Source organism: Salvelinus fontinalis, chromosome 16 (assembly GCF_029448725.1).
Source record: "Salvelinus fontinalis isolate EN_2023a chromosome 16, ASM2944872v1, whole genome shotgun sequence".
NCBI classification, from domain to species: Eukaryota; Metazoa; Chordata; class Actinopteri; order Salmoniformes; family Salmonidae; genus Salvelinus; species Salvelinus fontinalis.
In genome coordinates this window covers 52,732,791-52,758,522 of record NC_074680.1, presented here as the reverse complement: position 1 = coordinate 52,758,522, position 25,732 = coordinate 52,732,791, and the positions used below count along the sequence as shown (strand labels likewise).

Here is a 25,732-nt window from a genome sequence, read left to right as displayed (position 1 = left end):
TTCAAGGCAAAACTGCTACAGCTCCTTCAGGTAGGATGGGTTCTGCTGGTGTACAGCAATGTTTAAGTCATACCACAGATTCTCAATTGGATTGAGGTCTGGGCTTTGACTAGGCCATTCCAAGACATTTAAATGTTTCCCCTTAAACCACTCGAGTGTTGCTTTAGCAGTATGCTTAGGGTCATTGTCCGGCTGGAAGGTGAACCTCTGTCCCAGTCTCAAAACTTGTTTCCCTCAAATTTCCCTGTATTTAGCGCCATCCATCATTCCTTCAATTCTGACCAGTTTCCCAGTCCCTGCTGATGAAAAACATCCCCACAGCAGGATGCAGCTTCACTGTGGGGATGGTGTTCTCGGGGTGATGAGGTGCTGGGTTTGCTCCAGACATAGCGTTTTCCTTGATGGCCAAAAAGCTCAATTTTAGTCTTATCTGACCAGAGTACCTTCTTCCATATGTTTGGGGAGTCTCCCACATGCCTTTTGGCAAACACCAAATGTGTTTGCTTATTTTTTTCTTTAAGCAATGGCTTTTTTCTGGGCTCTCTTCCGTAAAGCCAGCTCTGTGGAGTGTACTGCTTAAAGTGGTCCTATGGACAGATACTCCAATCTCCACTGTGGAGCTTTACAGCACCTTCAGGGTTATCATTGGTCTCTTTGTTGCCTCTCTGATTAATGCTCTCCTTGCCTGGTCTGTGAGTTTTGTGGGCGTCCCTCTCTTGGCAGTTTTATTGTGGTGCCATATTCTTTCAATTTTTTTAATAATGGATTTAATGGTGCTCCATGGGATGTTCAAGTCTCAGATATTTTTTTATAACCCAACCCTGATCTGTACTTCTCCACAACTTTGTCCCTGACCTGTTTGGAGAGCTCCTTGGTCTTCATGGTGCTGCTTGCTTGGTGGTGCCCCTTTCTTAGTGGTGTTGCAGACTCTGGGGCCTTTCAGAACAGGTGTAAATATACTGACATCATGTGACAGATCATGTGACACTTAGATTGCACGCAGGTGGACTTTATTTAACTAATTATGTAACTTCTGAAGGTAATTGGTTGCACCAGATCTTATTTAGGGGCTTCATAGCAAAGGGGGTGAATATATATGCACGCACCACTTTTCAGTTTCTTTTTTTTGTTGTTGAATTTTTTTAAACAAGTTATTATTTTTTCATTTCACTTCACCAATTTGGACTATTTTGCGTATGTCCATTGCATGAAATCCAATTAAAAATATATTTAAAGGACAGGTTGTAATGCGACAAAATAGGAAAAACGGCAAAGGGGGATGAATACTTTTGCAAGGCACTGTACACAAGATATCCTTGACCTTTAGTTTAGAATGTACACAAGAAAATCTTTATTTCTAAATCATGTCCAAACAATTGAATTGGCCAATCAAGTTGTAGTGACATCTCAAGGATGATCAAAGGACATTGTATGCACCTGAGCTCAATTTGAAGTGTCATAGCAAAAGGGTGTGAATACTTATGTAAATTAGATATTTCTGTTTTTTATTTTCAATAAATCTGCAAGAATTTGTAAAAACATGTTTTCTCTTAGTCATTACGGGGTATTGTGTGTAGATGGGTGAGAAAAAACATATATTTAATACATTTTGAATTCCGGCTGTAACACAACAAAGTGTGGAATAAATCAAGGCTCATGAATACTTTCTGACGACACTGTTAGAAAGAGAACACAATAGAAAGGTGAACTAAGGGAAATGTACAGCTAGATAAACAACAACAACGTCAACAACAACAACGTCAACAACAACGTGAACAACAACAACAACGTCAACAACAACAACGTCAACAACAACAACGTCAACAACAACAACGTCAACAACAACAACGTCAACAACAACAACGTCAACAACAACAACGTCAACAACAACGTCAACAACAACGTCAACAGACCTGTCTGTGTTGTTCCAGGAGGTCCGAGGTGCCAGGGCCTGAGCGGTAGTTCCTAACAGAGAAGGCCACCTCCTTCATGTCATCACTGAGGTTCCGTGACAGCTGCAGCTCCAGAGACGAGGCGTACCCCACCGTGGGGATGGGACCCACCCCAGACGGGCCCCTAAGTCCGCCTCCCAGTCCACCCCCACCCTCTAATAACTCCTTATGACAGGTGGAGGGCCACCGACCGTTACCAAACACCTCGTCTGGTCCCCCTACCCCAGGGGGATCCCCCACCTCACCTCCACCCCCTCGCCCCTTGGTCCCTTTGGGGTACATGTAGTCCTGTTCGGGGGTTCCTGGGGGTCTTGTGGGGCTGTGGGAGACATGGACACTTGCCCCCCCTCCTCTGTTACCCCCGTTGCCCCTGAGAGGGGAGTGCTGGCAGAGGGGATGGGGTTCAGGGCTGGACAGGGTGTTAGTAGTGAGGGTAGCACTGGTTGTCAGGAACCACAAGGCTGGCTGGAATGGTTCTGGAATTCAGAGAGAGAGAATTCAGAATGATTGGAATTTAGAATGATTGAAATTTAGAATGATTGGAATTTAGAATGATTCAAATGATTCAAATGATTATAATGATTGGATTTTAGAATTATTCAAATGCTTATAATTAGAAGGGAAATAAATAATCTCCATAAGGTGGGAAGATGACAGTAAAACATTGGGTATGGTTCTGAATTTAGGTTTAAAAAGCTTTATTGTCCACACACAATGTGGAAATGTGCTTTTTGGCTTCACCATAACATGATTGAAATGTAATTTTGATATAAAGTGAGAAAACACATTTGCCATGTTTGTCTTCACATTAACATGATTGCAATTCTAAAAACAAACAATGATTAAACACTTGGAGCATCAGTACCTGAAGTGGGCTGATCTGCCCAGGCTTCCATGGGTGTGGGGGTGTGGTGGCCTGGTGTAGGGGAGGGGCCAGGGACAGGAAAGCCCCACCCTTTACTGTTGAACTCCTCTATGTACTTCAGGTCATCCGGAGATAGGGGTGGGGTCACGTCGTCACGGCCACAGTCACCGTGACGACTCTTGTCAGGCAGGAAGGGAGAGCTGTCCATCAGACGCTGGAAGTCACTCATAGAACAGACGGACTTAGCCCTGGGGAGGATGAGACGAGAATAAAGCATTAAACTATTACATTACCAAAACAAAATGTTACAAGGATAGGATCAGAGAGGACAGAGAAGGAGAGAGAGGAGAGAGGAGGAGAGCGTGATCATTAGTACTGCATCAAAATGCTCTTACTAGAAGAAAGAGGTAGGTTGATACATTGACAGGTCCCCCAGAAGGTAGAGTAGAAGTAGATCTCTTTGACATATAAACAGTGTTTTTCATCCTCTTTGTTGTCCTAATTTCCTGAAACTCTTAAAATAACCTAAAAACATTTAATCTGCTCTCCAAAAAAATAAAGTTAATGTGTTTCATTTCATGAGGGAACACTTTAAAACGATTCAATAATTAATTGTCAGGCTACAATGACTTGGTTCATATCCTCTCCCAAAGAGACTTGGTTAATATCCCCTCCCAAAGAGACTTGGTTCATATCCTCTCCCAAAGAGACTTGGTTCATATCCTCTCCCAAAGAGACTTGGATCATATCCTCTCCCAAAGAGACTTGGTTCCTATCCTCTCCCAAAGAGACTTGGTTCATATCCTCTCCCAAAGAGACTTGGTTCATATCCCCTCCCAAAGAGACTTGGTTCATATCCCCTCCCAAAGAGACTTGGTTCATATCCTCTCCCAAAGAGACTTGGTTCATATCCTCTCCCAAAGAGACTTGGTTCATATCCCTTCCCAAAGAGACTTGGTTCATATCCCCTCCCAAAGAGACTTGGTTCATATCCTCTCCCAAAGAGACTTGGTTCATATCCCCTCCCAAAGAGACTTGGTTCATATCCCCTCCCAAAGAGACTTGGATTATATCCCCTCCCAAAGAGACTTGGATTATATCCCCTCCCAAAGAGACTTGGATTATATCCCCTCCCAAAGAGACTTGGATTATATCCCCTCCCAAAGAGACTTGGTTCATATCCCCTCCCAAAGAGACTTGGTTCATATCCTCTCCCAAAGAGACTTGGTTCATATCCTCTCCCAAAGAGACTTGGTTCATATCCTCTCCCAAAGAGACTTGGATTATATCCTCTCCCAAAGAGACTTGGTTCATATCCCCTCCCAAAGAGACTTGGACCATATCCCCTCCCAAAGAGACTTGGTTCATATCCCCTCCCAAAGAGACTTGGTTCATATCCCCTCCCAAAGAGACTTGGTTCATATCCCCTCCCAAAGAGACTTGGTTCATATCCCCTCCCAAAGAGACTTGGTTCATATCCCCTCCCAAGAGACTTGGTTCATATCCCCTCCCAAAGAGACTTGGATCATATCCCCTCCCAAAGAGACAGTATAATGATAGTCTAGGTAAAGCATAGCTGTTGTAACCAGTAGAATGGTAATCTAGGTGAAGCATAGCTGTTGTAACCAGTAGAATGGTAGTCTAGGTGAAGCATAGCTGTTGTAACCAGTAGAATGGTAGTCTAGGTGAAGCATAGCTGTTGTAACCAGTACAATGGTAGTCTAGGTGAAGCATAGCTGTTGTAACCAGTACAATGGTAGTCTAGGTGAAGCATAGCTGTTGTAACCAGTAGAATGGTAGTCTAGGTGAAGCATAGCTGTTGTAACCAGTAGAATGGTAGTCTAGGTGAAGCATATCTGTTGTAACCAGTAGAATGGTAGTCTAGGTGAAGCATAGCTGTTGTAACCAGTACAATGGTAGTCTAGGTGAAGCATAGCTGTTGTAACCAGTAGAATGGTAGTCTAGGTGAAGCATAGCTGTTGTAACTAGTAGAATGGTAGTCTAGGTGAAGCATAGCTGTTGTAACTAGTAGAATGGTAGTCTAGGTGAAGCATAGCTGTTGTAACTAGTAGAATGGTAGTCTAAGTGAAGCATAGCTGTTGTAACTAGTAGAATGGTAGTCTAGGTGAAGCATAGCTGTTGTAACCAGTAGAATGGTAGTCTAGGTGAAGCATAGCTGTTGTAACCAGTACAATGGTAGTCTAGGTGAAGCATAGCTGTTGTAACCAGTAGAATGGTAGTCTAGGTGAAGCATAGCTGTTGTAACCAGTAGAATGGTAGTCTAGGTGAAGCATAGCTGTTGTAACCAGTAGAATGGTAGTCTAGGTGAAGCATAGCTGTTGTAACCAGTAGAATGGTAGTCTAGGTGAAGCATAGCTGTTGTAACCAGTAGAATGGTAGTCTAGGTGAAGCATAGCTGTTGTAACCAGTAGAATGGTAGTCTAGGTGAAGCATAGCTGTTGTAACCAGTAGAATGGTAGTCTAGGTGAAGCATAGCTGTTGTAACCAGTAGAATGGTAGTCTAGGTGAAGCATAGCTGTTGTAACCAGTAGAATGGTAGTCTAGGTGAAGCATAGCTGTTGTAACCAGTAGAATGGTAGTCTAGGTGAAGCATAGCTGTTGTAACCAGTAGAATGGTAGTCTAGGTGAAGCATAGCTGTTGTAACCAGTAGAATGGTAGTCTAGGTGAAGCATAGCTGTTGTAACCAGTAGAATGGTAGTCTAGGTGAAGCATAGCTGTTGTAACCAGTAGAATGGTAGTCTAGGTGAAGCATAGCTGTTGTAACCAGTAGAATGGTAGTCTAGGTGAAGCATAGCTGTTGTAACCAGTACAATGGTAGTCTAGGTGAAGCATAGCTGTTGTAACCAGTAGAATGGTAGTCTAGGTTAAGCATAGCTGTTGTAATCAGTAGAATGGTAGTCTAGGTGAAGCATAGCTGTTGTAACCAGTAGAATGGTAGTTTAGGTGAAGTATAGCTGTTGTAACCAGTAGAATGGTAGTCTAGGTGAAGCATAGCTGTTGTAACCAGTAGAATGGTAGTCTAGGTGAAGCATAGCTGTTGTAACCAGTAGAATGGTAGTCTAGGTGAAGCATAGCTGTTGTAACCAGTAGAATGGTAGTCTAGGTGAAGCATAGCTGTTGTAACCAGTAGAATGGTAGTCTAGGTGAAGCATAGCTGTTGTAACCAGTACAATGGTATTCTAGGTGAAGCATAGCTGTTGTAACCAGTAGAATGGTAGTCTAGGTGAAGCATAGCTGTTGTAACCAGTACAATGGTAGTCTAGGTGAAGCATAGCTGTTGTAACCAGTAGAATGGTAGTCTAGGTGAAGCATAGCTGTTGTAACCAGTAGAATGGTAGTCTAGGTGAAGCATAGCTGTTGTAACCAGTAGAATGGTAGTCTAGGTGAAGCATAGCTGTTGTAACTAGTAGAATGGTAGTCTAGGTGAAGCATAGCTGTTGTAACCAGTAGAATGGTAGTCTAGGTGAAGCATAGCTGTTGTAACCAGTAGAATGGTAGTCTAGGTGAAGCATAGCTGTTGTAACCAGTAGAATGGTAGTCTAGGTGAAGCATAGCTGTTGTAACCAGTAGAATGGTAGTCTAGGTGAAGCATAGCTGTTGTAACCAGTAGAATGGTAGTCTAGGTGAAGCATAGCTGTTGTAACCAGTACAATGGTAGTCTAGGTGAAGCATAGCTGTTGTTACCAGTAGAATGGTAGTCTAGGTGAAGCATAGCTGTTGTAACCAGTACAATGGTAGTCTAGGTGAAGCATAGCTGTTGTAACCAGTAGAATGGTAGTCTAGGCGCCGAAAAGAGATGGCCGCCTCGCTTCGCGTTCCTTGGAAAATATGCAGTATTTTGTTTTTTTATGTGTTATTTCTTACATCGGTACCCCAGGTAATCTTAGGTTTCATTACATACAGTCGGGAGGAACTACTGAATATACGATTAAAGTCAACTCATCATCGTTCCTACCAGGAATATGACTTTCCCGAAACGGATCCAGTGTTTTGCCTTCCACCCAATACAATGGATCTGATCCCAGCCGGCGACCCTGTGCGACGCCGTAAAAGGGGCAAACGAGGCGGTCTCCTGGTCAGGCTTCGGAGACGGGCACATCGCGCTCCACTCCCTAGCATACTACTCGCCAATGTCCAGTCTCTTGACAATAAGGTTGATGAAATCCGAGCACGGGTAGCATTCCAGAGAGACATCAGGGATTGCAACGTGCTCTGCTTCACGGAAACATGGCTAACTCAAGAGACGCTAACGGAGTCGGTGCAGCCAGCTGGTTTCTTCATGCATCGCGCCGACAGAAACAAACATCTTTCTGGTAAGAAGAGGGGCGGGGGGGTATGCCTTATGATTAACGAGACGTGGTGTGATCATCATAACAACACACAGGAACTCAAGTCATTCTGTTCACCTGATCTAGAACTCCTCACAATCAAATGTCGACCGCATTATCTACCAAGGGAATTCTCCTCGATCATAATCACAGCCGTATATATTCCCCCCCAAGCAGACACATCGATATCCCTGAACGAACTTTATCTGACTCTTTGTAAACTGGAAACCACACACCCTGAGGCTGCATTCATCGTAGCTGGGGATTTTAACAAGGCTAATCTAAAAACAAAACTCCCTAAATTCTATCAGCATATCGATTGTGCTACCAGGGCTGGAAAAACCCTAGATCATTGTTATACTAATTTCCGCGACGCATATAAGGCCCTCCCCCGCCCCCCTTTCGGAAAAGCTGACCACGACTCCATTTTGTTGATTCCAGCCTACAAACAGAAACTAAAACAACAAGCTCCCGCGCTCAGGTCTGTTCAACGCTGGTCCGACCAATCTGATTCCACGCTTCAAGACTGCTTCGATCACGCGGATTGGAATATGTTCCGCATTGCGTCCAACAACAATATTGACGAATATGCTGATTCGGTGAGCGAGTTCATTAGGAAGTGCATTGACGATGTCGTACCCACAGCAACGATTAAAACATTCCCAAACCAGAAACCGTGGATTGACGGCAGCATTCGCGTGAAACTGAAAGCGCGAACCACTGCTTTTAACCAGGGCAAGGTGACCGGAAGCATGACCGAATACAAACAGTGTAGCTATTCTCTCCGCAAGGCAATCAAACAGGCTAAGTCCCAGTACAGAGACAAAATCGAGTCGCAATTCAACAGCTCAGACACAAGAGGTATGTGGCAGGGTCTACAGTCAATCACGGATTACAAAAAGAAAACCAGCCCCGTCGCGGACCAGGATGTCTTGCTCCCAGACAGGCTAAACAACTTTTTTGCCCGCTTTGAGGACAATACAGTGCCACTGACACGGCCCCCTACCAAAACCTGCGGGCTCTCCTTCACTGCAGCCGAGGTGAGTAAAACATTTAAACGTGTTAACCCTCGCAAGGCTGCAGGCCCAGACGGCATTCCCAGCCGCGTCCTCAGAGCATGCGCAGACCAGCTGGCTGGTGTGTTTACGGACATATTCAATCAATCCTTATCCCAGTCTGCTGTTCCCACATGCTTCAAGAGGGCCACCATTGTTCCTGTTCCCAAGAAAGCTAAGGTAACTGAGCTAAACGACTACCGCCCCGTAGCACTCACTTCCGTCATCATGAAGTGCTTTGAGAGACTAGTCAAGGACCATATCACCTCCACCCTACCGGACACCCTAGACCCACTCCAATTTGCTTACCGACCCAATAGGTCCACAGACGACGCAATCGCAACCACACTGCACACTGCCCTAACCCATCTGGACAAGAGGAATACCCATGTGAGAATGCTGTTCATCGATTACAGCTCAGCATTTAACACCATAGTACCCTCCAAACTCGTCATCAAGCTCGAGACCCTGGGTCTCGACCCCGCCCTGTGCAACTGGGTCCTGGACTTCCTGACAGGCCGCCCCCAGGTGGTGAGGGTAGGTAACAACATCTCCACCCCGCTGATCCTCAACACTGGGGCCCCACAAGGGTGCGTTCTGAGCCCTCTCCTGTACTCCCTGTTCACCCACGACTGCGTGGCCATGCACGCCTCCAACTCAATCATCAAGTTTGCGGATGACACTACAGTGGTAGGCTTGATTACCAACAACGACGAGACGGCCTACAGGGAGGAGGTGAGGGCCCTCGGAGTGTGGTGTCAGGAAAATAACCTCACACTCAACGTCAACAAAACAAAGGAGATGATTGTGGACTTCAGGAAACAGCAGAGGGAGCACCCCCCTATCCACATCGACGGGTCAGTAGTGGAGAAGGTGGAAAGTTTTAAGTTCCTCGGTGTACACGGACATTGGTCCACCCACACAGACAGCGTCGTGAAGAAGGCGCAGCAGCGCCTCTTCAACCTCAGGAGGCTGAAGAAATTTGGCTTGTCACCAAAAGCACTCACAAACTTCTACAGATGCACAATCGAGAGCATCCTGTCGGGCTGTATCACCGCCTGGTACGGCAACTGCTCCGCCCACAACCGTAAGGCTCTCCAGAGGGTAGTGAGGTCTGCAGAACGCATCACCGGGGGCAAACTACCTGCCCTCCAGGACACCTACACCACCCGATGTCACAGGAAGGCCATAAAGATCATCAAGGACAACATCCACCCAAGCCACTGCCTGTTCACCCCGCTATCATCCAGAAGGCGAGGTCAGTACAGGTGCATCAAAGCAGGGACCGAGAGACTGAAAAACAGCTTCTATCTCAAGGCCATCAGACTGTTAAACAGCCACCACTAACATTTAGCGGCCGCTGCCAACATACTGACTCAACTCCAGCCACTTTAAAAATGGGAATTGATGGAAATTATGTAAAAATGTACCACTAGCCACTTTAAACAATGCCACTTAATATAATGTTTACATACCCTACATTACCCATCTCATATGTATATACTGTACTCTATATCATCTACTGCATCTTGCCATCTTTATGTAATACATGTACCACTAGCCACTTTAAACTATGCCACTTTATGTTTACATACCCTACAGTACTCATCTCATATGTATATACCGTACTCTATACCATCTACTGCATCTTGCCTATGCCGTTCTGTACCACCACTCATTCATATATCTTTATGTACATATTCTTTATCCCTTTACACTTGTGTGTGTATAAGGTAGTAGTTGTGGAATTGTTAGGTTAGATTACTTGTTGGTTATTACTGCATTGTCGGAACTAGAAGCACAAGCATTTCGCTACACTCGCATTAACATCTGCTAACCATGTGTATGTGACTAATAAAATGTGATTTGATTTGATTTGATTTGATAGCTGTTGTAACCAGTAGAATGGTAGTCTAGGTGAAGCATAGCTGTTGTAACCAGTATAATGGTAGTCTAGGTGAAGCATAGCTGTTGTAACCAGTAGAATGGTAGTCTAGGTGAAGCATAGCTGTTGTAACCAGTAGAATGGTAGTCTAGGTAAATCGATAATAATAATATAATAATAATAAATAATAAATAAATAATAATAATTCTACTACCTTTATTTACCCAGGTACTCTATTGACAATACTTCCACTAACAATAACATAAAATATGTTAAAATATGTTATATATAATACCATTACAATGAGGGCATGTCTAGATAAGTGAAAATATGACCTATAGGTCTATGACATTTACACAGTATTTCCAGGTATGTGAACAGGTAAACCACCTTACCTGAGCAGACTGCCACAGCCCATCTCTTCCTCCTCCTCCTCCTGGTATATTGGGTCCTCTATGTCTGGGATCTCATTCAGAGCCTGAAACAACATACACAGACATCTTAGTGCCGGGCTGGAATAAAAACCTGCACTGGGCAAGAATTGAAGAACCCTTTCAGGTCTGAAAACACTCCCACATTTGTCATTCCTGGGATACGTCCCAAATGACCCATAATGCACTACTGTTGACCAGGACCCATAGTGCACTACTGTTGACCAGGACCCATAGTGCACTACTGTTGACCAGGACCCATAGGGTACTACTGTTGACCAGGACCCATAGTGCACTACTGTTGACCAGGACCCATAGTGCACTACTGATGACCAGGACCCATAGTGCACTACTGTTGACCAGGACCCATAGGGTACTACTGTTGACCAGGACCCATAGTGCACTACTGTTGACCAGGACCCATAGTGCACTACTGTTGACCAGGACCCATAGTGCACTACTGTTGAACAGGACCCATAGTGCACTACTGTTGACCAGGACCCATAGTGCACTACTGTTGACCAGGACCCATAGTGCACTACTGTTGACCAGGACCCATAGTGCACTACTGTTGACCAGGACCCATAGTGCACTACTGTTGACCAGGACCCATAGTGCACTACTGTTGACCAGGACCCATAGTGCACTACTGTTGACCAGGACCCATAGGGTACTACTGTTGACCAGGACCCATAGTGCACTACTGTTGACCAGGACCCATAGTGCACTACTGTTGACCAGGACCCATAGTGCACTACTGTTGACCAGGACCCATAGTGCACTACTGTTGACCAGGACCCATAGTGCACTACTGTTGACCAGGACCCATAGTGCACTACTGTTGACCAGGACCCATAGTGCACTACTGTTGACCAGGACCCATAGTGCACTACTGTTGACCAGGACCCATAGTGCACTACTGTTGACCAGGACCCATAGTGCACTACTGTTGACCAGGACCCATAGTGCACTACTGTTGACCAGGGCCCATAGGGTACTACTGTTGACCAGGACCCATAGTGCACTACTGTTGACCAGGACCCATAGTGCACTACTGTTGACCAGGACCCATAGTGCACTACTGTTGACCAGGACCCATAGTGCACTACTGTTGACCAGGACCCATAGTGCACTACTGTTGACCAGGACCCATAGTGCACTACTGTTGACCAGGACCCATAGTGCACTACTGTTGACCAGGACCCATAGTGCACTACTGTTGACCAGGACCCATAGTGCACTACTGTTGACCAGGACCCATAGTGCACTACTGTTGACCAGGACCCATAGTGCACTACTGTTGACCAGGACCCATAGTGCACTACTGTTGACCAGGACCCATAGTGCACTACTGTTGACCAGGACCCATAGTGCACTACTGTTGACCAGGACCCATAGTGCACTACTGTTGACCAGGACCCATAGTGCACTACTGTTGACCAGGACCCATAGTGCACTACTGTTGACCAGGACCCATAGTGCACTACTGTTGACCAGGACCCATAGTGCACTACTGTTGACCAGGACCCATAGTGCACTACTGTTGACCAGGACCCATAGTGCACTACTGTTGACCAGGACCCATAGTGCACTACTGTTGACCAGGACCCATAGTGCACTACTGTTGACCAGGACCCATAGTGCACTACTGTTGACCAGGACCCATAGTGCACTACTGTTGACCAGGACCCATAGTGCACTACTGTTGACCAGGACCCATAGTGCACTACTGTTGACCAGGACCCATAGTGCACTACTGTTGACCAGGACCCATAGTGCACTACTGTTGACCAGGACCCATAGGGTACTACTGTTGACCAGGACCCATAGTGCACTACTGTTGACCAGGACCCATAGTGCACTACTGATGACCAGGACCCATAGTGCACTACTGTTGACCAGGACCCATAGGGTACTACTGTTGACCAGGACCCATAGTGCACTACTGTTGACCAGGACCCATAGTGCACTACTGTTGACCAGGACCCATAGTGCACTACTGTTGACCAGGACCCATAGTGCACTACTGTTGACCAGGACCCATAGTGCACTACTGTTGACCAGGACCCATAGTGCACTACTGATGACCAGGACCCATAGTGCACTACTGTTGACCAGGGCCCATAGGGTACTACTGTTGACCAGGACCCATAGTGCACTACTGTTGACCAGGACCCATAGTGCACTACTGTTGACCAGGGCCCATAGTGCACTACTGTTGACCAGGACCCATAGTGCACTACTGTTGACCAGGGCCCATAGGGTACTACTGTTGACCAGGGCCCATAGTGCACTACTGTTGACCAGGACCCATAGTGCACTACTGTTGACCAGGACCCATAGTGCACTACTGTTGACCAGGACCCATAGTGCACTACTGTTGACCAGGACCCATAGTGCACTACTGTTGACCAGGACCCATAGTGCACTACTGTTGACCAGGACCCATAGTGCACTACTGTTGACCAGGACCCATAGGGTACTACTGTTGACCAGGACCCATAGTGCACTACTGTTGACCAGGACCCATAGTGCACTACTGATGACCAGGACCCATAGTGCACTACTGTTGACCAGGACCCATAGGGTACTACTGTTGACCAGGACCCATAGTGCACTACTGTTGACCAGGACCCATAGTGCACTACTGTTGACCAGGACCCATAGTGCACTACTGTTGACCAGGACTACTGTTGACCAGGACCCATAGTGCACTACTGTTGACCAGGACCCATAGTGCACTACTGTTGACCAGGACCCATAGTGCACTACTGTTGACCAGGACCCATAGTGCACTACTGTTGACCAGGACCCATAGTGCACTACTGTTGACCAGGACCCATAGTGCACTACTGTTGACCAGGACCCATAGTGCACTACTGTTGACCAGGACCCATAGTGCACTACTGTTGACCAGGACCCATAGTGCACTACTGTTGACCAGGACCCATAGTGCACTACTGTTGACCAGGACCCATAGTGCACTACTGATGACCAGGACCCATAGTGCACTACTGTTGACCAGGGCCCATAGGGTACTACTGTTGACCAGGACCCATAGTGCACTACTGTTGACCAGGACCCATAGTGCACTACTGTTGACCAGGGCCCATAGTGCACTACTGTTGACCAGGACCCATAGTGCACTACTGTTGACCAGGGCCCATAGGGTACTACTGTTGACCAGGGCCCATAGTGCACTACTGTTGACCAGGACCCATAGTGCACTACTGTTGACCAGGACCCATAGTGCACTACTGTTGACCAGGACCCATAGTGCACTACTGTTGACCAGGACCCATAGTGCACTACTGTTGACCAGGACCCATAGTGCACTACTGTTGACCAGGACCCATAGTGCACTACTGTTGACCAGGACCCATAGGGTACTACTGTTGACCAGGACCCATAGTGCACTACTGTTGACCAGGACCCATAGTGCACTACTGATGACCAGGACCCATAGTGCACTACTGTTGACCAGGACCCATAGGGTACTACTGTTGACCAGGACCCATAGTGCACTACTGTTGACCAGGACCCATAGTGCACTACTGTTGACCAGGACCCATAGTGCACTACTGTTGACCAGGACTACTGTTGACCAGGACCCATAGTGCACTACTGTTGACCAGGACCCATAGTGCACTACTGTTGACCAGGACCCATAGTGCACTACTGTTGACCAGGACCCATAGTGCACTACTGTTGACCAGGACCCATAGTGCACTACTGTTGACCAGGACCCATAGTGCACTACTGTTGACCAGGACCCATAGTGCACTACTGTTGACCAGGACCCATAGTGCACTACTGTTGACCAGGACCCATAGTGCACTACTGTTGACCAGGACCCATAGTGCACTACTGTTGACCAGGACCCATAGTGCACTACTGTTGACCAGAACCCCATAGTACTACTGTTGACCAGAACCCATAATACTACTGTTGACCAGGACCCATAGTGCACTACTGTTGACCAGGACCCATAGTGCACTACTGTTGACCAGGACCCATAGTGCACTACTGTTGACCAGGACCCATAGTGCACTACTGTTGACCAGGACCCATAGTGCACTACTGTTGACCAGGACCCATAGGGTACTACTGTTGACCAGGACCCATAGGGTACTACTGTTGACCAGGACCCATAGGGTACTACTGTTGACCAGGACCCATAGTGTACTACTGTTGACCAGGACCCATAGTGCACTACTGTTGACCAGGACCCATAGTGCACTACTGTTGACCAGGACCCATAGTGCACTACTGTTGACCAGGACCCATAGTGCACTACTGTTGACCAGGACCCATAGTGCACTACTGTTGACCAGGACCCATAGTGCACTACTGTTGACCAGGACCCATAGTGCACTACTGTTGACCAGGACCCATAGTGTACTACTGTTGACCAGGACCCATAGTGCACTACTGTTGACCAGGACCCATAGGGTACTACTGTTGACCAGGACCCATAGTGCACTACTGTTGACCAGGACCCATAGTGCACTACTGTTGACCAGGACCCATAGTGCACTACTGTTGACCAGGACCCATAGTGCACTACTGTTGACCAGGACCCATAGTGTACTACTGTTGACCAGGACCCATAGTGCACTACTGTTGACCAGGACCCATAGGGTACTACTGTTGACCAGGACCCATAGTGCACTACTGTTGACCAGGACCCATATTGTACTACTGTTGACCAGGACCCATAGTGCACTACTGATGACCAGGACCCATAGTGCACTACTGTTGACCAGGGCCCATAGGGTACTACTGTTGACCAGGACCCATAGTGCACTACTGTTGACCAGGACCCATAGTGCACTACTGTTGACCAGGGCCCATAGTGCACTACTGTTGACCAGGACCCATAGTGCACTACTGTTGACCAGGGCCCATAGGGTACTACTGTTGACCAGGGCCCATAGTGCACTACTGTTGACCAGGACCCATAGTGCACTACTGTTGACCAGGACCCATAGTGCACTACTGTTGACCAGGACCCATAGTGCACTACTGTTGACCAGGACCCATAGTGCACTACTGTTGACCAGGACCCATAGTGCACTACTGTTGACCAGGACCCATAGTGCACTACTGTTGACCAGGACCCATAGGGTACTACTGTTGACCAGGACCCATAGTGCACTACTGTTGACCAGGACCCATAGTGCACTACTGATGACCAGGACCCATAGTGCACTACTGTTGACCAGGACCCATAGGGTACTACTGTTGACCAGGACCCATAGTGCACTACTGTTGACCAGGACCCATAGTGCACTACTGTTGACCAGGACCCATAGTGCACTACTGTTGACCAGGACTACTGTTGACCAGGACCCATAGTGCACTACTGTTGACCAGGGCCCATAGTGCACTACTGTTGACCAGGACCCATAGTGCACTACTGTTGACCAGGACCCATAGTGCACTACTGTTGACCAGGACCCATAGTGCACTACTGTTGACCAGGACCCATAGTGCACTACTGTTGACCAGGACCCATAGTGCACTACTGTTGACCAGGACCCATAGTGCACTACTGTTGACCAGGACCCATAGTGCACTACTGTTGACCAGGACCCATAGTGCACTACTGTTGACCAGGACCCATAGTGCACTACTGTTGACCAGAACCCCATAGTACTACTGTTGACCAGAACCCATAATACTACTGTTGACCAGGACCCATAGTGCACTACTGTTGACCAGGACCCATAGTGCACTACTGTTGACCAGGACCCATAGTGCACTACTGTTGACCAGGACCCATAGTGCACTACTGTTGACCAGGACCCATAGTGCACTACTGTTGACCAGGACCCATAGTGCACTACTGTTGACCAGGACCCATAGGGTACTACTGTTGACCAGGACCCATAGGGTACTACTGTTGACCAGGACCCATAGTGTACTACTGTTGACCAGGACCCATAGTGCACTACTGTTGACCAGGACCCATAGTGCACTACTGTTGACCAGGACCCATAGTGCACTACTGTTGACCAGGACCCATAGTGCACTACTGTTGACCAGGACCCATAGTGCACTACTGTTGACCAGGACCCATAGTGCACTACTGTTGACCAGGACCCATAGTGCACTACTGTTGACCAGGACCCATAGTGTACTACTGTTGACCAGGACCCATAGTGCACTACTGTTGACCAGGACCCATAGGGTACTACTGTTGACCAGGACCCATAGTGCACTACTGTTGACCAGGACCCATAGTGTACTACTGTTGACCAGGACCCATAGTGCACTACTGTTGACCAGGACCCATAGTGCACTACTGTTGACCAGGACCCATAGTGTACTACTGTTGACCAGGACCCATAGTGCACTACTGTTGACCAGGACCCATAGGGTACTACTGTTGACCAGGACCCATAGTGTACTACTGTTGACCAGGACCCATAGGGTACTACTGTTGACCAGGACCCATAGTGTACTACTGTTGACCAGGACCCATAGTGCACTACTGTTGACCAGGACCCATAGGGTACTACTGTTGACCAGGACCCATAGTGCACTACTGTTGACCAGACCCCATAGTGTACTACTGTTGACCAGGACCCATAGGGTACTACTGTTGACCAGGACCCATAGTGCACTACTGTTGACCAGGACCCATAGGGTACTACTGTTGACCAGGACCCATAGTGTACTACTGTTGACCAGGACCCATAGTGCACTACTGATGACCAGGACCCATAGTGCACTACTGTTGACCAGGGCCCATAGTGCACTACTGTTGACCAGGACCCATAGTGCACTACTGATGACCAGGACCCATAGTGTACTACTGTTGACCAGGACCCATAGTGCACTACTGATGACCAGGCCCCATAGTGCACTACTGTTGACCAGGGCCCATAGTGCACTACTGTTGACCAGGACCCATAGTGCACTACTGTTGACCAGGGCCCATAGTGTACTACTGTTGACCAGGACCCATAGTGCACTACTGATGACCAGGCCCCATAGTGCACTACTGTTGACCAGGGCCCATAGTGCACTACTGTTGACCAGGGCCCATAGTGTACTACTGTTGACCAGAACCCATAGTACTACTGTTGACCAGGCCCCATAGTGTACTACTGTTGACCAGAACCCATAGTACTACTGTTGACCAGGCCCCATAGTGTACTACTGTTGACCAGGACCCATAGTACTACTGTTGACCAGGACCCATAGTACTACTGTTGACCAGGTCCCACAGGGTACTACTGTTGACCAGGACCCATAGTGTACTACTGTTGACCAGGACCCATAGTGCACTACTGTTGACCAGGACCCACAGGGTACTACTGTTGACCAGGACCCCATAGTGTACTACTGTTGACCAGGACCCATAGGGTACTACTGTTGACCAGGACCCATAGTACTACTGTTGACCAGGACCCATAGGGTACTACTGTTGACCAGGCCCCATAGTGTACTACTGTTGACCAGGACCCATAGGGTACTACTGTTGACCAGGACCCATAGGGTACTACTGTTGACCAGGACCCATAGTGCACTACTGATGACCAGGACCCATAGTGCACTACTGTTGACCAGGGCCCATAGTGCACTACTGTTGACCAGGACCCATAGTGCACTACTGATGACCAGGACCCATAGTGTACTACTGTTGACCAGGACCCATAGTGCACTACTGATGACCAGGCCCCATAGTGCACTACTGTTGACCAGGGCCCATAGTGCACTACTGTTGACCAGGACCCATAGTGCACTACTGTTGACCAGGGCCCATAGTGTACTACTGTTGACCAGGACCCATAGTGCACTACTGATGACCAGGCCCCATAGTGCACTACTGTTGACCAGGGCCCATAGTGCACTACTGTTGACCAGGGCCCATAGTGTACTACTGTTGACCAGAACCCATAGTACTACTGTTGACCAGGCCCCATAGTGTACTACTGTTGACCAGAACCCATAGTACTACTGTTGACCAGGCCCCATAGTGTACTACTGTTGACCAGGACCCATAGTACTACTGTTGACCAGGACCCATAGTACTACTGTTGACCAGGTCCCACAGGGTACTACTGTTGACCAGGACCCATAGTGTACTACTGTTGACCAGGACCCATAGTGCACTACTGTTGACAAGGACCCACAGGGTACTACTGTTGACCAGGACCCCATAGTGTACTACTGTTGACCAGGACCCATAGGGTACTACTGTTGACCAGGACCCATAGTACTACTGTTGACCAGGACCCATAGGGTACTACTGTTGACCAGGCCCCATAGTGTACTACTGTTGACCAGAACCCATAGTACTACTGTTGACCAGGACCCATAGTACTACTGTTGACCAGGACCCCATAGTGTACTACTGTTGACCAGGACCCATAGTGTACTACTGTTGACCAGGACCCACAGTGTACTACTGTTGACCAGGACCCATAGTGCACTACTGTTGACCAGGACCCATAGTGCACTACTGTTGACCAGGACCCATAGTGCACTACTGTTGACCAGGACCCACAGGGTACTACTGTTAACCAGGACCCATAGGGTACTACTGTTGACCAGGACCCATAGTGTACTACTGTTGACCAGGACCCACAGTGCACTACTGTTGACCAGGACCCATAGTGCACTACTGTTGACCAGGACCCACAGGGTACTACTGTTAACCAGGACCCATAGGGTACTACTGTTGACCAGGACCCATAGTGTACTACTGTTGACCAGGACCCACAGTGCACTACTGTTGACCAGGACCCATAGTACTACTGTTGACCAGGACCCATAGTGCACTACTGTTGACCAGGACCCATAGTGCACTACTGTTGACCAGGACCCATAGTGCACTACTGTTGACCAGGACCCACAGGGTACTACTGTTAACCAGGACCCATAGGGTACTACTGTTGACCAGGACCCATAGGGTACTACTGTTGACCAGGACCCACAGGGTACTACTGTTAACCAGGACCCATAGGGTACTACTGATGACCAGGCCCCATAGTGCACTACTGTTGACCAGAACCCATAGTACTACTGTTGACCAGAACCCATAGTACTACTGTTGACCAGGCCCCATAGTGCACTACTGTTAACCAGGACCCATAGGGTACTACTGTTGACCAGGACCCATAGTGCACTACTGTTGACCAGGCCCCATAGGGTACTACTGTTGACCAGGCCCCATAGTGTACTACTGATGACCAGGGCCCATAGTGCACTACTGTTGACCAGGACCCATAGTGTACTACTGTTGACCAGGCCCCATAGTGTACTACTGTTGACCAGGACCCACAGTGCACTACTGTTGACCAGAACCCATAGTACTACTGTTGACCAGAACCCATAGTACTACTGTTGACCAGGCCCCATAGTGCACTACTGTTGACCAGGACCCATAGTGCACTACTGTTGACCAGGACCCATAGTGCACTACTGTTGACCAGGACCCATAGGGTACTACTGTTGACCAGGACCCATAGTGCACTACTGTTGACCAGGACCCATAGTGCACTACTGATGACCAGGCCCCATAGTGTACTACTGTTGACCAGGCACCATAGTGCACTACTGTTGACCAGGACCCATAGTGCACTACTGTTGACCAGGACCCATAGGGTACTACTGTTGACCAGGACCCATAGTGCACTACTGTTGACCAGGCCCCATAGTGCACTACTGTTGACCAGGACCCATAGTGCACTACTGTTGACCAGGACCCATAGGGTACTACTGTTGACCAGGACCCATAGTGCACTACTGTTGACCAGGCCCCATAGTGCACTACTGTTGACCAGGACCCACAGGGTACTACTGTTAACCAGGACCCATAGGGTACTACTGTTGACCAGGACCCATAGGGTACTACTGTTGACCAGGACCCACAGGGTACTACTGTTAACCAGGACCCATAGGGTACTACTGATGACCAGGCCCCATAGTGCACTACTGTTGACCAGAACCCATAGTACTACTGTTGACCAGAACCCATAGTACTACTGTTGACCAGGGCCCATAGTGCACTACTGTTGACCAGGACCCATAGTGTACTACTGTTGACCAGGCCCCATAGTGTACTACTGTTGACCAGGACCCACAGTGCACTACTGTTGACCAGAACCCATAGTACTACTGTTGACCAGAACCCATAGTACTACTGTTGACCAGGCCCCATAGTGCACTACTGTTGACCAGGACCCATAGTGCACTACTGTTGACCAGGACCCATAGTGCACTACTGTTGACCAGGACCCATAGGATACTACTGTGGACCAGGACCCATAGTGCACTACTGTTGACCAGGACCCATAGTGCACTACTGATGACCAGGCCCCATAGTGTACTACTGTTGACCAGGCACCATAGTGCACTACTGTTGACCAGGACCCATAGTGCACTACTGTTGACCAGGACCCATAGGGTACTACTGTTGACCAGGACCCATAGTGCACTACTGTTGACCAGGCCCCATAGTGCACTACTGTTGACCAGGACCCATAGTGCACTACTGTTGACCAGGACCCATAGGGTACTACTGTTGACCAGGACCCATAGTGCACTACTGTTGACCAGGCCCCATAGTGCACTACTGTTGACCAGGACCCATAGTACTACTGTTGACCAGGCCCCATAGTACTACTGTTGACCAGGACCCCATAGTGTACTACTGTTGACCAGGACCCATAGTGCACTACTGTTGACCAGGGCCCATAGTGCACTACTGTTGACCAGGACCCATAGGGTACTACTGTTGACCAGGACCCATAGTGCACTACTGTTGACCAGGACCCATAGGGTACTACTGTTGACCAGGACCCATAGTACTACTGTTGACCAGGACCCATAGTGCACTACTGTTGACCAGGCCCCATAGTGCACTACTGTTGACCAGGACCCATAGTGTACTACTGTTGACCAGGACCCATAGGGTACTACTGTTGACCAGGCCCCATAGTACTACTGTTGACCAGGCCCCATAGTGCACTACTGTTGACCAGGACCCATAGTGCACTACTGTTGACCAGGCCCCATAGTACTACTGTTGACCAGGCCCCATAGTGCACTACTGTTGACCAGGACCCATAGTGCACTACTGTTGACCAGGACCCATAGGGTACTACTGTTGACCAGAACCCCATAGTGTACTACTGTTGACCAGGACCCATAGTGCACTACTGTTGACCAGGACCCATAGTGCACTACTGTTGACCAGGACCCATAGGGTACTACTGTTGACCAGGACCCATAGTGTACTACTGTTGACCAGGACCCATAGTGCACTACTGTTGACCAGGACCCATAGTGTACTACTGTTGACCAGGACCCATAGTGCACTACTGTTGACCAGGACCCATAGGGTACTACTGTTGACCAGGACCCATAGTGTACTACTGTTGACCAGGACCCATAGGGTACTACTGTTGACCAGGACCCATAGTGTACTACTGTTGACCAGGACCCATAGTGCACTACTGTTGACCAGGACCCATAGGGTACTACTGTTGACCAGGACCCATAGTGCACTACTGTTGACCAGACCCCATAGTGTACTACTGTTGACCAGGACCCATAGGGTACTACTGTTGACCAGGACCCATAGTGCACTACTGTTGACCAGGACCCATAGGGTACTACTGTTGACCAGGACCCTTAGTGTACTACTGTTGACCAGGACCCATAGTGCACTACTGATGACCAGGACCCATAGTGCACTACTGTTGACCAGGGCCCATAGTGCACTACTGTTGACCAGGACCCATAGTGCACTACTGATGACCAGGACCCATAGTGTACTACTGTTGACCAGGACCCATAGTGCACTACTGATGACCAGGCCCCATAGTGCACTACTGTTGACCAGGGCCCATAGTGCACTACTGTTGACCAGGACCCATAGTGCACTACTGTTGACCAGGGCCCATAGTGTACTACTGTTGACCAGGACCCATAGTGCACTACTGATGACCAGGCCCCATAGTGCACTACTGTTGACCAGGGCCCATAGTGCACTACTGTTGACCAGGGCCCATAGTGTACTACTGTTGACCAGAACCCATAGTACTACTGTTGACCAGGCCCCATAGTGTACTACTGTTGACCAGAACCCATAGTACTACTGTTGACCAGGCCCCATAGTGTACTACTGTTGACCAGGACCCATAGTACTACTGTTGACCAGGACCCATAGTACTACTGTTGACCAGGTCCCACAGGGTACTACTGTTGACCAGGACCCATAGTGTACTACTGTTGACCAGGACCCATAGTGCACTACTGTTGACCAGGACCCACAGGGTACTACTGTTGACCAGGACCCCATAGTGTACTACTGTTGACCAGGACCCATAGGGTACTACTGTTGACCAGGACCCATAGTACTACTGTTGACCAGGACCCATAGGGTACTACTGTTGACCAGGCCCCATAGTGTACTACTGTTGACCAGAACCCATAGTACTACTGTTGACCAGGACCCATAGTACTACTGTTGACCAGGACCCCATAGTGTACTACTGTTGACCAGGACCCATAGTGTACTACTGTTGACCAGGACCCACAGTGTACTACTGTTGACCAGGACCCAAAGGGTACTACTGTTGACCAGGACCCATAGTGTACTACTGTTGACCAGGACCCATAGTGCACTACTGATGACCAGGACCCATAGTGCACTACTGTTGACCAGGGCCCATAGTGCACTACTGTTGACCAGGACCCATAGTGCACTACTGATGACCAGGACCCATAGTGTACTACTGTTGACCAGGACCCATAGTGCACTACTGATGACCAGGCCCCATAGTGCACTACTGTTGACCAGGGCCCATAGTGCACTACTGTTGACCAGGACCCATAGTGCACTACTGTTGACCAGGGCCCATAGTGTACTACTGTTGACCAGGACCCATAGTGCACTACTGATGACCAGGCCCCATAGTGCACTACTGTTGACCAGGGCCCATAGTGCACTACTGTTGACCAGGGCCCATAGTGTACTACTGTTGACCAGAACCCATAGTACTACTGTTGACCAGGCCCCATAGTGTACTACTGTTGACCAGAGCCCATAGTACTACTGTTGACCAGGCCCCATAGTGTACTACTGTTGACCAGGACCCATAGTACTACTGTTGACCAGGACCCATAGTACTACTGTTGACCAGGTCCCACAGGGTACTACTGTTGACCAGGACCCATAGTGTACTACTGTTGACCAGGACCCATAGTGCACTACTGTTGACCAGGACCCACAGGGTACTACTGTTGACCAGGACCCCATAGTGTACTACTGTTGACCAGGACCCATAGGGTACTACTGTTGACCAGGACCCATAGTACTACTGTTGACCAGGACCCATAGGGTACTACTGTTGACCAGGCCCCATAGTGTACTACTGTTGACCAGAACCCATAGTACTACTGTTGACCAGGACCCATAGTACTACTGTTGACCAGGACCCCATAGTGTACTACTGTTGACCAGGACCCATAGTGTACTACTGTTGACCAGGACCCACAGTGTACTACTGTTGACCAGGACCCATAGTGCACTACTGTTGACCAGGACCCATAGTGCACTACTGTTGACCAGGACCCATAGTGCACTACTGTTGACCAGGACCCACAGGGTACTACTGTTAACCAGGACCCATAGGGTACTACTGTTGACCAGGACCCATAGTGTACTACTGTTGACCAGGACCCACAGTGCACTACTGTTGACCAGGACCCATAGTGCACTACTGTTGACCAGGACCCACAGGGTACTACTGTTAACCAGGACCCATAGGGTACTACTGTTGACCAGGACCCATAGTGTACTACTGTTGACCAGGACCCACAGTGCACTACTGTTGACCAGGACCCATAGTACTACTGTTGACCAGGACCCATAGTGCACTACTGTTGACCAGGACCCATAGTGCACTACTGTTGACCAGGACCCATAGTGCACTACTGTTGACCAGGACCCACAGGGTACTACTGTTAACCAGGACCCATAGGGTACTACTGTTGACCAGGACCCATAGGGTACTACTGTTGACCAGGACCCACAGGGTACTACTGTTAACCAGGACCCATAGGGTACTACTGATGACCAGGCCCCATAGTGCACTACTGTTGACCAGAACCCATAGTACTACTGTTGACCAGAACCCATAGTACTACTGTTGACCAGGCCCCATAGTGCACTACTGTTAACCAGGACCCATAGGGTACTACTGTTGACCAGGACCCATAGTGCACTACTGTTGACCAGGCCCCATAGGGTACTACTGTTGACCAGGCCCCATAGTGTACTACTGATGACCAGGGCCCATAGTGCACTACTGTTGACCAGGACCCATAGTGTACTACTGTTGACCAGGCCCCATAGTGTACTACTGTTGACCAGGACCCACAGTGCACTACTGTTGACCAGAACCCATAGTACTACTGTTGACCAGAACCCATAGTACTACTGTTGACCAGGCCCCATAGTGCACTACTGTTGACCAGGACCCATAGTGCACTACTGTTGACCAGGACCCATAGTGCACTACTGTTGACCAGGACCCATAGGGTACTACTGTTGACCAGGACCCATAGTGCACTACTGTTGACCAGGACCCATAGTGCACTACTGATGACCAGGCCCCATAGTGTACTACTGTTGACCAGGCACCATAGTGCACTACTGTTGACCAGGACCCATAGTGCACTACTGTTGACCAGGACCCATAGGGTACTACTGTTGACCAGGACCCATAGTGCACTACTGTTGACCAGGCCCCATAGTGCACTACTGTTGACCAGGACCCATAGTACTACTGTTGACCAGGCCCCATAGTACTACTGTTGACCAGGACCCCATAGTGTACTACTGTTGACCAGGACCCATAGTGCACTACTGTTGACCAGGGCCCATAGTGCACTACTGTTGACCAGGACCCATAGGGTACTACTGTTGACCAGGACCCATAGTGCACTACTGATGACCAGGACCCATAGTGCACTACTGTTGACCAGGGCCCATAGTGCACTACTGTTGACCAGGACCCATAGTGCACTACTGATGACCAGGACCCATAGTGTACTACTGTTGACCAGGACCCATAGTGCACTACTGATGACCAGGCCCCATAGTGCACTACTGTTGACCAGGGCCCATAGTGCACTACTGTTGACCAGGACCCATAGTGCACTACTGTTGA

At 48.6% G+C, this 25,732-nt stretch overlaps 1 protein-coding gene across 1 annotated transcript in view; it reads right to left on the bottom strand.

Moving 5' to 3' along the window:
* LOC129813405 (microtubule cross-linking factor 1-like) overlaps positions 1–25,732 on the bottom strand; it is a 123,204-nt gene that overhangs the window by 18,786 nt on the left and 78,686 nt on the right. The window contains exons 12-14 of the mRNA XM_055865741.1: positions 10,503–10,585; positions 2,818–3,065; positions 1,914–2,428 (exon numbers count right to left, since the gene is read on the bottom strand). Coding sequence (XP_055721716.1) covers positions 1,914–2,428; positions 2,818–3,065; positions 10,503–10,585 — 846 coding nt within the window. The remainder of the gene's footprint in view (positions 1–1,913; positions 2,429–2,817; positions 3,066–10,502; positions 10,586–25,732) is intronic.